Genomic DNA, 14220 nt, shown 5'->3' with positions numbered 1-14220 from the left:
CCGAGATGGATTTGTCTGAAGCGCAAGAGGTGTCTCAAGAACAGGTAAACCAAGACCTGGGCAGGCTGGTATGGTGAAGCTCTGCTTTCAGTTTGAATGGACTAGCTGGTTATGCATGGTTCAACAGGAAGCCATGTGTTATTTTTTTTTTTTTAATTATTAAAAAACAACAAAACGCACTGGCCTTGGGACTAGCATCCCATCCCTTTTATTTCCTGGGAAATTGCTCTGATGAAGCGGAGAGTCATGAATTGTTACTAACCACATTTTCTGTGACTTTGAAGAGTCCCTGATGGAAATTAGACAAATAATTTACTTTCACTTAAACACCAGATTTTTTTAGTTACACTTAAGATAAATAATCGAAATGTAGATTTAAATCGCTTCTGCTGCCCACATTTCAGGACTCTAATGAAACATTTTCGGCTCTTATGTAAAGCTCTGCTCAACACAGAAGAGAGAAACCTGTCTCCCTGACACAGTGGTTGGCAGGATTTCTGGTCGGGCCGGATGCCATGTGAAGAGCAAAGGGAGGGATGCCTGGCTGGGGTTGGAAGAAAGAAAATACGTCTCAGGACACATTTTCCCTTTCATTCAGGTCTCAGGAAAAAGCTGAAAATGGCCAAGTATGTTTCAAGTTTCCTTACATACTCTGGCCACCTTCCTAGGCTGTTCGAGTGCTCTGCATTTTAAGAAGGTCACTACGTCCTCACAATCCTGACTGTACTGGATGGAATGAATGTGGATCTGCAGACATGGACCTCACCTCTCACCATTCCTCAGGATGGCGTCATGCCAGTCCTCCTCCTCCTCGCAGCCTCTTCCTGCTCAGTCCTCTGCCTGGACACCCTTGCCCCGGATCATCTCCATGTTCCCATCACCTTCCTCAGGTTTCCTCTTTCAGAAGGGAAGCCTCCTTCCATCTCCTCTCTCCATCTTATTCTGCCTGGGCCCTCTTCGCAGCGCTTGCCTGGCATACACACGGCCCCTGTGACTGCTCCCTGTCCGAATTCCCCTGACAGACAGGAGACCCCCGGGGCGGGAGTGTGTCCTGCTCCTGGCTGTGTCCCCAGCACCCAGGCCAGCGCCTAAGGCTACACAGTCACTGGAAAGCACTAGCTATCAATTGCAATATCGACACTGATCAGCTGACAGACGCTGCTGCACTTGGCTTCTTAAACCCACGAGCCTTCTACTAACGGAGAAGAAAATGTTGGAATATTCATTCCGATTCCCAGGAACCAAGGCACATTCCCACCCAGCTGTCACAATGGAAGAATATATTTTCATAAAGTTGAATGAAGCTTCCCAAGCAACCAACAGGCCACATACCCTTCACCAAAATGTCCATGTATGATAATGGTCACTTCTCGAACAGAAGAATAATTTCAATGTATTGACAATGTTAAACTCTTTAAAGCCTGGTGAACCAAATAGCAGACTGCCTACTTGTCATGTAAGGAAGAGTCTTTATGGGAAAAAGAATGTTTTTTTCCCCTACCTTGTTACCAATGATGTGATCAGTTTCTTCTTTTTACTTGCAGTAAAAGGGAGTCAGCCATGGTTGGAAAAATTACAATCATCTGCTTCTACCAAATTAAAGTTAATAGTGTTTTCTCTTAAAAAAAAAAAAAAGACCTAATCCTTTTCCTTTTTATATGAACAAATAAAACACCCCTCACATCTTGAGAAGTGTTTAGTTTTTTCACTCCAAACAAAATATAGTTAAAAATATCAGTTAAAAATGCTGACAGATGGTCGATGTATATAAAACCATATACAGTGTTTTTTTAAAAAAAAATTGTATTGGAGTAAAAATTTTTATAGTTGATTTACAATATTGTATTAGTTTCAGGTTCAGACTGCTGTTTTAATGTAATCTTTTCACAGTCCTCACAGGGAGATGTTTCTTTTTTTTTGGCCTCACAGCATGCAAGGTCTTAGTTCCCCAACCAGGGGTCAAACCTGCACCCCTTGCAGTGGAAGCACAGAGTCTTAACCACTGGACTGTCCGGGAAGTCCCAAAATGGTTAATTCTTATTTTTCTAGCAAAACATTCTTCAGTCTAATTTCTAAAACAGGGGCACTAGTGGGGTCAAATACTTGTGTTTTTAAGAAAAAAAAAATCATTATTATTTTCATAAGGGGGAATAAACTATGTCAAAAACGCATATTTCTTTAAAAGGATATATTTAAATAACCAGCTTATGTTTTGCATTAGTTAAAACTTAATCTCTTGAAAAAATTACAAAGTTGATTTTTCAGGAGTATTATCTGTTGTGTGGAATGAGGCCCACATGTTGTCACGGTATGTTTTTGAAGACATTTCAAGAATGAAGGCAACTTCCCACATGCTGTTGCCCTGAGATGAGGTGATGGATACACTGTCCAGCCTTTCCTCAACATCTCTTGAGTCTCTCCCTCAACAATGAACTCAGAGGGAAATGAGTTAGAAACGTTGTGTTCAGTAAACAAATCAAGGGCTGTGGGGCTTCTCTGCTCCCTGAAGCCGGTTGCCTCCAGAAGGCTGGTCTGCCGGCACTGCCGTGTTCCTTCTCTATTCTTCTAGAAGAAAACCCTGCATTGTTACAGAGAAGTGTGGGGGCCGGTTGGCTCATCTTTTGGGAGTGGCCGATAGAGGGCTGTGGGGTTGTTAGTTAGAAAGGGGCCTGGAGGCTGTCCAGGCCAGCGCCTCCGCGTACCAGAGCAGAAGGTGAGATCATCCATCAAGGCCCAGAAAACCCAGAGAGGAAGGCAAGCCAGCAAAACACTTTTTAAAAAACAAATCCTGGTGTCTAAGCAACCACATTTGGTCTGGTTCATATAAAAAAGAAAACAGCATCTGCCTTTGAATAAGGCAACAGAATTTCTAAGGAGGGGGAAAGAAAACCTCACTTTAAATGACATGGCCCAGAAGGGGACCACAGAGGAGCAAGAAAGACGGTCCCCTCTGGACCTCCAGCTGAAAACCACAAGTAAAGGATGTAGCTGGTGTGAAACATCACAGATGATGATTCGGGGTTGCTAACAACAAACCACCACCACCAAACCAGGAGAAGAGCGCATTCCTGAGGGACCGAGGCGCCTCGTCACTGGGCAACTTCACCAGGACGGAAGGGAGGGCACAATTTTCAAACAAAAGGAACGTGTGAGAATTCCCTCACAGAGCTTTTCTTCTCATCTTATCCTTGGAAGATAAAAATGCACATGCCCAAACTTTTGTTTCTTTAAAGGGTAACCGCACACCTGTGTTTGCAACAGCACCATTCACAGTCGCCAAGACACAGAAGCAGCCTAAATGCCGGCTGACAGCTGGATGGATAGACACGGTGTGGTACCTCGTGCGGCAGAGCGGCACTCAGTCACTAAAAGAGCGCCGTCTGCGGCGATGTCGCCTAGAGAGTGTCATACCAAGTGCAGCAGTCAGACAAGATGCAGCCAGAGACTATCATACCAAGGGAAGTAAGTCAGGCAAAGACAAATACCACATGGTGTCACTTCTACGTGGGATCTAAATTATGGCATAAACGAACTTACCTGTGAAACAGACACAGACCCACGACGTAGAGAACAGCCTTGTGGCTGCCAGGTGGGGAGTAGGCGGGGAATGAACTGAGTTTGGAATTAGCCGATGCAAACTGTTTTGTATACAATGGGTAAACAATGCGGCCCTAACTGGACAGCACAGGGAAATATATTCAAAATCCAGGCATAATCCGTTAACGGAAAAGAATATAAAAAAGAATGGCGATATACGTGTAACTGAGTTACTCTGCTGTGCTGAAGAAATGAACACAACATTGTAAATCAACTCTGTCTCAATAAAGATACATTAAAAGGACAAATAAGACATTACAGAGGTAACTCAGCCTGATGCCTAGCGGGGTCTGGGCGTGTCCACCCTGCACCTGGCACTGCCCCCCGCGTCCTGTCTCCCAGCAGCAGGACGACCCCTTACCGGGACTGGTGAGAGCTCCCAGGGCGCTGCTCGTGGTGGACAGAGGATTTGCATTGGTGGTGGTGGCTGAGGTCTGGGCTGCGGCTGCAGCCGCCGCCAGCGTGGCCAGGTTCTGTAACTGTAAAGCATTCATGCCTGCAGAGGGAGAGAGAGAAGGCAGGTCAGCAGCAGGCCTACTTCGCCCCTTTCACAAAAGAGAGGGCAGGTGATGAGCACAGAGGCCCTGGGGCGTGCACTCTCACCCAGCTGCCCTGAGGACTCGTGCAGTATCACATGTCCCGTCCCAGCCCGGCACCCTCTGCCCAACTGCCCCCTCCTGGGCGGCGCAGCCCAGCACAATAGACAGGCCAGAGGTTGGGCCTTCCACCTCGAGGCTGTCATCTGGAGCGAGGACTTCAGGGTACACTCTCCATCCTTAAACTGGACAGGTGTGCATTCGGGGTGTGACAGAAGAGATGATGCTCTATTGCTCTGAAGTTACACTGATCTGTCTTCCTGGATCTGTAAGCTGTGTGACTCTGGACAGATTTCTTAAACTCTCTGATCCTTCCTTCCTGAATGAGTAGTAACAGTTACTTACCTCCTCCCTCATGTGGTTGTTGTGCAGATTAAATAACTCAGTGAGTGAAAAGTGACTCAGCACAGTAACTGGCATGACATAAGCCCCGATAATTATCAGCAACTACTGTGACTGTCACTATCATTATAGACCCCCATACTTCTCTCTCTAGGTTTATTCAGGAACTCACATAATATTTGTGGAGGAAAAGAATGAAGAAAAAAAGGCAGTGCTGTAATATTTTTATTTGCATTTTATGTATATTTGTATCTCAAAGAGGAACTACTTTTAACTAGAATGAATTGTGGACTAATGAAAATCAAGAAAAGAAGAATGGAGAGAAACAAAACTCTGCTGACAGGTCTGGGGGGACTGGCCAGGCACAGACTCCATGCCTGAGTCCCCAGAGGTTCAAAGGTTCTCTGAACTAAGTCTTTTTCCATGAGTCATTTTACCCCCGTGTATATTTGAGAAGCAGGCAACAGCGGTTCTTTCCTCATACAGTGGAATTTTGCACAGAAAGATTATGAAGTTACCAGCCTAATTTTACCACTTTCTCATGTCTGAAATCCAGGCATTCGAACACGTCTACAAAGTAAATCCAACCTGCTTTTGAGAGAGTGGCCTGACGACAGAGCTGGGGCATGGGAGATGGAGGAGGGGCAAGAGAACATTCTAGGAGCTCGCCTGCTGGAAGCCCGCAGCCACCGTGTGGAGCCGGTGGCCTCAGCTGGACTCAGAGCCCGGATGCCAGGCTCACTTACCTACCCTGCTCCTCCACCCCAGGTACCTTTGTGAGGACTTAACTCTACTCAGGAAACAGTTCCCCAGGTCCATGCTGCGATCCGGATTCTCATTTTGCTCACAGTGATACCCAGGAGGCACCCAGCCCTGGTGGCTTAGGGAGAAAGCCACATAGGTCCTGGGGATGCTGGGAACAGGACAAGGCACTGGTGGCATCCTCGACCGTGGCAACCCCGCTCCATCGCGCACGTGCCACTGGGGACAAAGCTCTGTCCCCACCTCGGGTTGGGGGTCACACGGGATGGTGCTGACGGGACCCTGTGAAGGGGAAGCGCAGGGCCTGTTTTTTCAGGTTTGCCTGAGGAAAACGGAGCTGGGGCAACATGAACTGAGCACAGACGTCCCTGGGGTCCCCCGGGCGAGGCTCCTGAAAGCAGCTGACCACACTCTGGCCTGTGTGCCCAGGGGCTGGGCTTGGGGGGGATGCTGCGGGGTGGGATGAGGTGCTCCAGCACGGACCCGCCTGGTCCCTGTGACCCCTCTAACGTGCTCAGGATGTAACGCAGAGGACCAGACACCGGCACGATAGACGGCTATGCACACAAGAGAAGGGTTTAGCACCGATGTTACAGTCTGCACATCTGGCCCCGGTGAACCATCAGCCAAGCACCCTCCTCAGCCTGCGTTTCCCAGGACACCTGCTCTGACTGCGGCCCGGTGCTGGAGTGGAGGAGCTCAGCCTGCTCCTCCGGGTCAGAGGCTTGGGGGCCCTCCCGACCTTGAGGCTCTTCCCCTCGGAGGGTGACTGACAGGCTGTGTCCAATGGCACATTTACTCGTTACCTGTCATCCTCCGGCTCGCTATCTAACTCCCAACGCATTCATCATACACATGGACTGCTGACCTCCATGACAAGACGCTAAGCTCCTTGAGGACAGAGCTGTTGTCTTATATGCTTTCAAGTCCACCTACACACACACATAGAGCCATGTTTGTTCACAGGAGGTGATACATGGGGCCACAGAAGATGCATGAACAGGGCAACCAACAGCATGAAATGGTCCCACGCTGCTACAAAGAGCATTGTCTACAGACCCAAACGAGGTTTTTCTTGTTCGTTCTTCATTCCGCAGTATTTACAACAGCTTCAAATATTGACTATTTCCCGCAATCGTTAATTAATCCATTCTGCAAATATTTATCAGGTCTGTGCGTTTTCTTTCTCTCACCCACCAATGCTCGGCATTGCCCTGGAGTCCAGCTGACCACCCTCGGGTTCTGTGTCCCCCTGTCCTTCCCCCGAGTGTCCCCTTCACCCCACACCCTGAGGGGCTACCCTGCCTTCACTGTGAAGGCCAGGTTCTGGGGCACCACACTGGGAGCGGCCAGCTCTTTTCAGCCACCGACCGCTACAGAGCAGGAGAACATGGACCCAGCAAGCAGAGAGGAAGGTGGGGACGAGAGGCGTTGACCCCAGCATCAGAGGGTTTGGGGCGAGGAGGCGGGGCTTAGGTGGAGAGAAGCAGAGGCAGGAGGACTTGCAGATGCTGCCCAGCTCGCCGTCTGTTAGCATGTGGCCACGACAGGCCAGGCCCCAGGCCCCGGGCCGAGCACTAAGCCTCCCATCTGAGTGGAGAGGTGCCAGGGACTGGGGGAAATTCTATCTGTTTTTGGAAATAAGACTCGGACCCAGAAGCTCATTCACGAAATGTCCTAAAAGGTCTGCGAGTCCTGGTAGAAAACCATCGAACGACAGCCCTGGGCTTGACGACAGCGATTGGGAGGAATCGAGGAATCCGAGCTCAGGAGTGACAGCACAGAGAATGGATCAAAGAACACAGCTCCCCCCGCCCCCCCCCCCCCGAACCACGATGTACATACAGTTCAGCCAACGAAAGAAAACAAAACCTGCCAGAGATTCTCTGAGGACATCGGAGCTGCCGGCTGACACAGGGCAGGGGCCACGCCGAGGCCGGACGTAGGAACCTGGGGGCAGCGGGCATGGGGGGTGTGACAGGCGCTCCTGTCCACCTCCCGGGGGGCAACAGAGGCACCTGCTGGCTGGCATCGGCACGTCGCAGGGACACATGCGGGGTGCGGCGAGAGCCCTGGACACCTGTGGGGCAGGACCCTGGTGTCTCCACAGCAGACGTGCGGGGCTCCGGGGATGGACGCTTTGGCTCCGATTGCCCCTGGCGCTCCCGTAACCAGAGGGTCTCACCTGCAGTGTGGACATCTGCCCTCCCCTCCAGCTCCGGGCGGGGCTTGGGGGCCCCGCTGCTGGGAAAGGCATCGGACCCCAGCTAGGAAGGCAGCTCAGAAGCCTCCGAGCGGACACACCCCGAGCTCTGTCCTTTGCCTGGTGAACGGCACAGACTTCCTGGTACCAGCATCTTTTTAGACCTCCAGCTGCCGCAGGCTCAGCCCCTGACGGACAGTCAGTCCTGGCCACCCCGTCCCAGCTCCGACTATCTGAAAGGGGGTGTTGCTTCTGCTGAAGTTGAACTCACGTCTGGTTCTTTCTACATCGTTTTTTTTTGTGTGTGTGTGTAAGCACACCCTGTCCTGTCCTTCTCAGCTCCTTTCTCCACCCCCCGGGGCCTGTCTCATCTCCGCTCCCCCGACACAAAAATCCTCAAAGGGCACCGGATGTGGGAGGGGTGGCCGGGGTGCGGGGTGGTGGGGGAGGCAATGCTGGTTCTGATTGGCAAACAGTTCTTCCATGAGAAGAGAACCACCCCCTTTTAACCTCACAAAGCGCTTTACTCGGGTGGGCATCCCTCGAATCAGGGGCAAATAATCTGAGCGACAAGAAATGCAAAACATTGAGATGAGTTTTAGGAAATCCAACAATGTGCCAAGATCAAAATGGCCATGAAAAAAAAAAACAAAAAAAGTTGGGCATACAGGGGTTCACTTTTCCATCATTACTCTGGAAAAGACAACCCTTCTCCAAACGAGGAAAGTATGTACCGAAGAGATGCACACGGTGCCTACTTGAAACTGAAGGTTTTTAAAAAAAAATTATTTATAAGGAGAAGGGCATGAAAATTTAATTGAATGTTCACCTTAGGTAATTCTGTGTCTTATTGTTCAGAGCAATTACCATAAATCTGCATTTCAATAAGCGAGAACAGATGTCAGTTGTTACCAGCGCTTGCCAATCAGGTCTGTTAGAAAAGTGACAGATGGGTGGTTATGGCGCATTCTCCTAAGGACTATTAGCACGGGGTGCGGGGTGTGGAGGAGGGGAGGCTGGGCTCTGGGAAGAACCTGGGGCCTTTGTGGGTCCACTCTGTAGACCTCCCAAGTGTGTCCCCAACACGAGGTCCAATTTTGGCCGAAGTCTTCCCTCTTCTCTGCTCGTCGCAGACACGCTGAGCCCGTCTTCGCTCTGAGCTGGATCTCCGACCAGTACAGCAGTCGCTGTGTGGTTCTTTCAGGCAGACATTTGCCCGCTATGATTTCCCTCTGACTTTGGAAACTCAGGCCAGAGGTTCTGAAGGCGAATTACTACCCGCTTCTGAACGTCAGAAGTCAAGTGAAGCAGTTTTCCCTTTGTCTATCATCAGATCCTCTTCTTTGGCCACTGCTTCATAACCTCTGTAATTTCTTACTAACAAGACACCCCCACCCTAGAAAAATACTTCCCCTAGCAGAAAACCACCCCCTACTAAATTTGAGATGCTGTCCAGAATGAGAGGAGGAGGTTTTCCTGCGGCCGACATGGGATCGCTTCTCTTGGAGCAGTTTTGGGGTTTTCATGCGTTGTTCATTGACGGCTCAGATTTGCTCTGGCGCTGGTCTCTTCACTCGTCTGAGTGATAACATATCTTGATTTGTGGACGCGCAGTGCAGAGTGACAGCCGGGGGGCGCGACAGGGAGCTCAGGCCAGTTCGAAATGTGGATCCGCCAGTTCTTACCTTGGTGACTCTGGGCAATTGTTCATTAACTTCTCTCATCCTCGGTGGCCCCACCTGTAGGATGGGATGCTAAGAGTCCCTGCGTCATAAAGCTGCTGCAGTATGTGGGAGTGTGGTACCCTAATACATGTGACACCACTGCCTGGTCCCGTTCCTACCTCGGTTTTTCTGACTGTTAGGTGCTAACAGGCGGTGGTTTTCTCCTTGGTGTGCTGTGACATGTGAGGATGCACCTCAGGATTATTTCAGGGTGCTCTGTGAAAAACACCGGTGTTAACAGTACCCTCATTTTTCTAACATGGTGCCTTTTTCAGATGATCGTTGTTATAAAGAAATGAAAGACCAAAAAACCAGTTTTCCCTTATTCTTTCTTCTTCTGGAAAAATCCAGCCTTCTGGCCTGAACTCAGACCCCAAGTTATGGAGATTTCAGAAACTCACGGGAAAAGTACCACAGTTTGAGTGGGAAATGGACAAATTTTTATCACAAGTGATAAGAAGGAAAGTAAAATCAATCAACTTGAAGGATGCACAAAAAATAAAAGGATGCACATAAAAGCAGTCAGCTTATAAAGATTTCAGCCTTATTGTTATATTCTCTGCTTTTTAAATTTCAGACTTAGGAAAGGTTCTCTTTCATAAAATCATAAAACACTTCTGAAGTTACTTTTAATTTGAAAGGAAAAAAAATTTTTTTTTTTAGAACAAAGAAGTATATAGTTGATGTCTCATTTGATTTTATCGATGCAACTACTTTAGAAACTTGTCACCTAATTTTTGTTTTGTTTTTCTGTTCTTTTTTTTTTCTTTTCTGACTGTCTTTTATTTTCTCCTCAACCAGAAAATGTTTACTTATTCAGATGAGACATTCTAGACTGTGGTGAGACACCTCAGTTTCCTTTCGGACAGACTATTCTGTGTTCAGAGCTGTTGACAACATAGTGTCACTGCTTTCTGAGATGATATTCACTGTCTGTGAATGGTGTTCGCAGCTGCAGTACTCGAGTCTCCCACGTGAAGTCGGCTCTCTGGACCTGGAGGACGTGAAAAAGAACCCACCTACCGATGCAGGAGACATTAAGAGATGCAAGTTTGACCCCTGGGTCGGGAAGATCCCTGGAGGAGGAAGTGGCAACCCATTCCAGTATTCTCGCCTAGAGAATCCCATGGCCAGACAAGCCTGGCGGGCTACAGTCCATGGGGTCGCAAAAGAGTTGGACACGGCTGAAGCGACTAAGCACTGCTCTCGCCCCTCCGCAGCCTCACTCGCTTACAGGCGCTGCAGCCTCAGGAGGGGTCTGGGATGAGACAGCGACCCCAGGAGGGGTCTGGGATGAGACAGCGACCCCAGGAGGGGTCTGGGATGAGACAGCCCTTGGTTTCTCCATGTTGTTGCCCCGTGTACGTCAGTATCACGCTCAAGTGTCACATGCAGGACACTGGACCCACTTGCTGACCTCCACCTTCCACAGCTCATTCTTCTTTTTTTGTTTTGTTTCTCATCTTTTATTTTTTTTTACAAGTCATTCTTAAAGATACTGCCGTTAGTTTATGGAATGGTTTGTGGCTTAGATGTCCAGCTAAAGTCAAATTTCTTAATTCAAAAACCAGGCATTTCACTTAAGTTTCATTGGGACTGTATGCAGAATGTAAATTTGCACCTGCCAATTTATAAATCTGCTCACTTGTCAGCAGCCCCAAAATAGTCCACGAATGCAACTTAGAGGAGGTCACACCCTCAGAGCGCCGATGATTCAGGAGAATTCACAGGTGAGGGAGGAGGGGAAGGAAGTGAAGGTTTTAGGGAAAAGGGGAAGAGGGAGCCCCCTCCCACAATTCAGTGCGTGGGGGAAACTTCTTCCGCGAAGGGACCCCTATGACTCCTCCACTTTCCAGGATGGGTTTAGGTGACTGATGGTGAGAAAAGCCCTACTTTTGGGAGATGATGAAAGGGCCTGGGGCCACAGAACTTGCTTGAAGAAAAAATACCGTAATGCTTCCTGATTTTCCATAGGAATGAAGGACACTCGTTACAGAAATGGCGAAACAGAAGAACCCTGACACCCCCATCCTCGGTCTTCACTACTCAAGGTGACGGCAGAAAACGGGACAATCGGCCTTTGACTGCACAGCCTGGGCAGCCTTGGTACTGAATTTCACACTGCAGGCTCAAGAAAGGGGTATTTTGGAAGGCCGAGCGCAATTACAGACTGACTTTAAATTAGCCATCTGCTCCACACAACTTCTAAGGTGACTCCCAGATACCCTCCATTGATAAATGTGTGCGTGGCGCACAGATGCCAACAACATCCTGACCTGAGCTGCTGAGCCGTGGGCTCAGAGCCTAATGAAGACTGACAGGGCGCCCTGTCCACCCGGGAAGACACACCCGGCAGCAGCCTCGGGACCCGTGACCTTCTCTGCATAATTTAACCACGGCAATGGGAGAGCCTCAGGCTTCCTCAAAGGGAAGACTCTAACTCTGAATTTGGGGGCAGGGTGTTCCGACTGATTAGAAGAAAAATCCTGCCTTGGTAGAAAACACAACGCATCTTGACATTTCTTTCAGAGTGTGCAATCCGGAGGTTTTCTCTTTTTTAAAAACATAGAAAACTCCCTGAATATTTAAGTTCTGTCTCTCCAGCCCCCTTCACAGAACTAAAAATAAATCAACCGTTCAAGGAGATGCTTAGCTCCGAGGCCAGCTTTCTCAACTGTGTTCATTAACATTCTGCCGAATGATTTCACTACTTATTATTTTAACATCTATTTTTTCTAATAATCCCAAAGCTGTATTATGACAGAATAGGTGGGCAGTGCCTGCAGATTTCAAGGGCCACCAGTAACCAAGCATTGCTCTTACGGCAGGCCAGTCCATCCCATCAGACAGGTCACAGTTTAGCCCCAGGGGCACCACGGAAGGCGGGGCTGGCCACCAAAGGACGCACAGGAGGAGGGTCTGTGTGTGCTCACGCCAAGTCTCTCCAGAGCCATTCAAAGTGAAACAAGGAGAGGAAAAATAACAATACAAGGCTATGAATTCAGGAGAAAAAGAGCAAAAAGGAGTTTTCACAGTGACAGATAAAGAAACCAGGTTTAGTCTTTGCATATCCTGGGTTCACCTCATTGACTCAGGGTGTCACTGATGGAAGCAAACTGTGCTTGCCTCTAATATGCCAACAATCTGCTCTCCACGCCCACTCTCCTGGACATTTTTGGAACTGAGGAGGAAGCTTCCTGGCTGTTCCTCACGGCAGGTTACTGGCCCCTATGTCCTGATTCACTGCGTGGGTCAGGGTATCAGCCTGGAAGGTGACTCAGCGGGACCCACCTTTCACTAATCACTGCCCCTAGGTCACTACCAACACAGCTCATTATCAAAAGGAACCCTTCATGGGCTGACTTTCACATTCAGTCCCACTGTGATTTTTTTTTTTCCCCGACAACGAAGATTTCCACTTTCCCATAAAAGCTTCTGATGCACAATTCTGTCAACTGGGATTCTTTTAAATTAAAAAAAAAAAAAAGGCACCCCTGTTAATTGTGGTTATCAAGGTACTGAAATGGTATCAGTCACAGATAGGTCTGCAAGCCTGGCTTTCATTATGGAGGACAAAACATTTTTATTGACTGCCTGTTATTAAAATTTTAGAGGGATGTCAATCATGGTGGCTGTGCTGGATACATGACTCTTGCTGGAAATCTGCCCCCCTCCCCCCTCCCCACCTCCCAGCATTCAAACCCATTAAAAAAAATAAACACAGCTCTGGAGGGTAAAAGAATCTGCCTGCAATGCGGGAGACCTGGGTTCGATCCCTGGGTTGGGAAGATCCCCTGGAGGAGGAAATGGCAACCCACTCCAGTATTCTTGCCTGGAGAACCCCATGGACAGAGGTGCCTGGGGGGCTATAGTCCATGGGGTAGCAAATGGACGCAACTGAGCAACTAACACTTTCCACTTTTTGGAGGGTACTATGCAGGAATTATCAGCCCCCAATATTCTCGTTATATAACTGGAGATGCCAGAGATAGAAAAGCAACTTCTGAGCAGCTTACTCTAAGGTTTAACAGCTGAGCCAACAGGACAGGTTTGTGGTTCTTTCCCCTCACTGTCTTCTTCGCCCTCTGAACCCATCCCAAATTCAGACAACAGCACGGTCCAAAGGCCAAGCGGGCCTCATGACTTACCCGCCATCTGCTGAATGCCACTGAATGCACCCAGGTTGCTGGAGGAGGTGGCCTGTTGCAGAAGCTGGGAAAAACAAAAACATCAAAAACAGAGAAATGTGCTGTCAAAAAGAAATGCAGTTGAGGACAAAGGAACTTCCCACGTCCACAGGGGCACATCCAGTTCCCTTTACATTCACACAGTCAGCTACTGCTGCCTCGTAATGGCTAAAGGTTCCCAGCATTGGAGCCATAAATCCACATTAATGTCTAATCTCTATTAAGAAACACAGACACCGGGGAGACTCAATAACGTCACTGCCTTAAACAATTCATCAATTTACAATTTTTAACAACCAGGTGTTAAATCTATGGAAACCAACATGGCGTGACTAATGCTATCTCTCTGGAGCTTAGTAGTTCCCGTAACTCATCTCTGTCAATCAGGGTCCAACCCTGGGTCTCCTCCGCTTTCCTTCACAGCTGCCTGTCCTACAACTTTCATTAGGAACGCACAGATTCGTTGACTCCTGGACTAACAGAGAAGCCGCTGGGATACCTACAGAGATAAATGTGTCTATTCACAGCTCCACAGCTGCAGTCATAACTATAGGATAAAGACAACGGTCAGCCACTTCAAGGTGGTCTTTGTGGGCACAGAGTAACACACTATCTGTCAAAACTTAGAACTATCTGGTGCTATATACATTGAGGCTATTATTATAAATGTATCAGCATCTTCTAAAGAGAAATGAAGACAGCTGTGAAAAGGTCTGCGCATTTTGTCTCTGGAGCTTCCAGAAGCAGGTTTCTCCCGCACGGAGGAGCAGTGGGCAGCACAAGGTAAGGCATGTGATTGCCATTTGGCA

The 14220-nt window shown here is 48.6% G+C and overlaps 1 protein-coding gene across 8 annotated transcripts in view; it reads right to left on the bottom strand.

Moving 5' to 3' along the window:
• The window catches only part of CELF2 (CUGBP Elav-like family member 2), a 545942-nt gene that overhangs the window by 29443 nt on the left and 502279 nt on the right, over positions 1-14220 (bottom strand). For all 8 annotated transcript variants that reach the window (XM_065920970.1, XM_065920969.1, XM_065920972.1 and 5 more), the window contains 2 exons: positions 13373-13436; positions 3959-4093 (listed from right to left, as the gene is read on the bottom strand). In XM_065920970.1, coding sequence (XP_065777042.1) covers positions 3959-4093; positions 13373-13436 — 199 coding nt within the window. The remainder of the gene's footprint in view (positions 1-3958; positions 4094-13372; positions 13437-14220) is intronic.

The sequence above is a fragment of the Muntiacus reevesi genome, chromosome 2 (genome assembly GCF_963930625.1).
Source record: "Muntiacus reevesi chromosome 2, mMunRee1.1, whole genome shotgun sequence".
In the NCBI taxonomy this organism is placed as follows: domain Eukaryota; kingdom Metazoa; phylum Chordata; class Mammalia; order Artiodactyla; family Cervidae; genus Muntiacus; species Muntiacus reevesi.
Note: the sequence above shows the minus strand (reverse complement) of the source record. Positions and strands in the feature narration are given on the sequence as shown.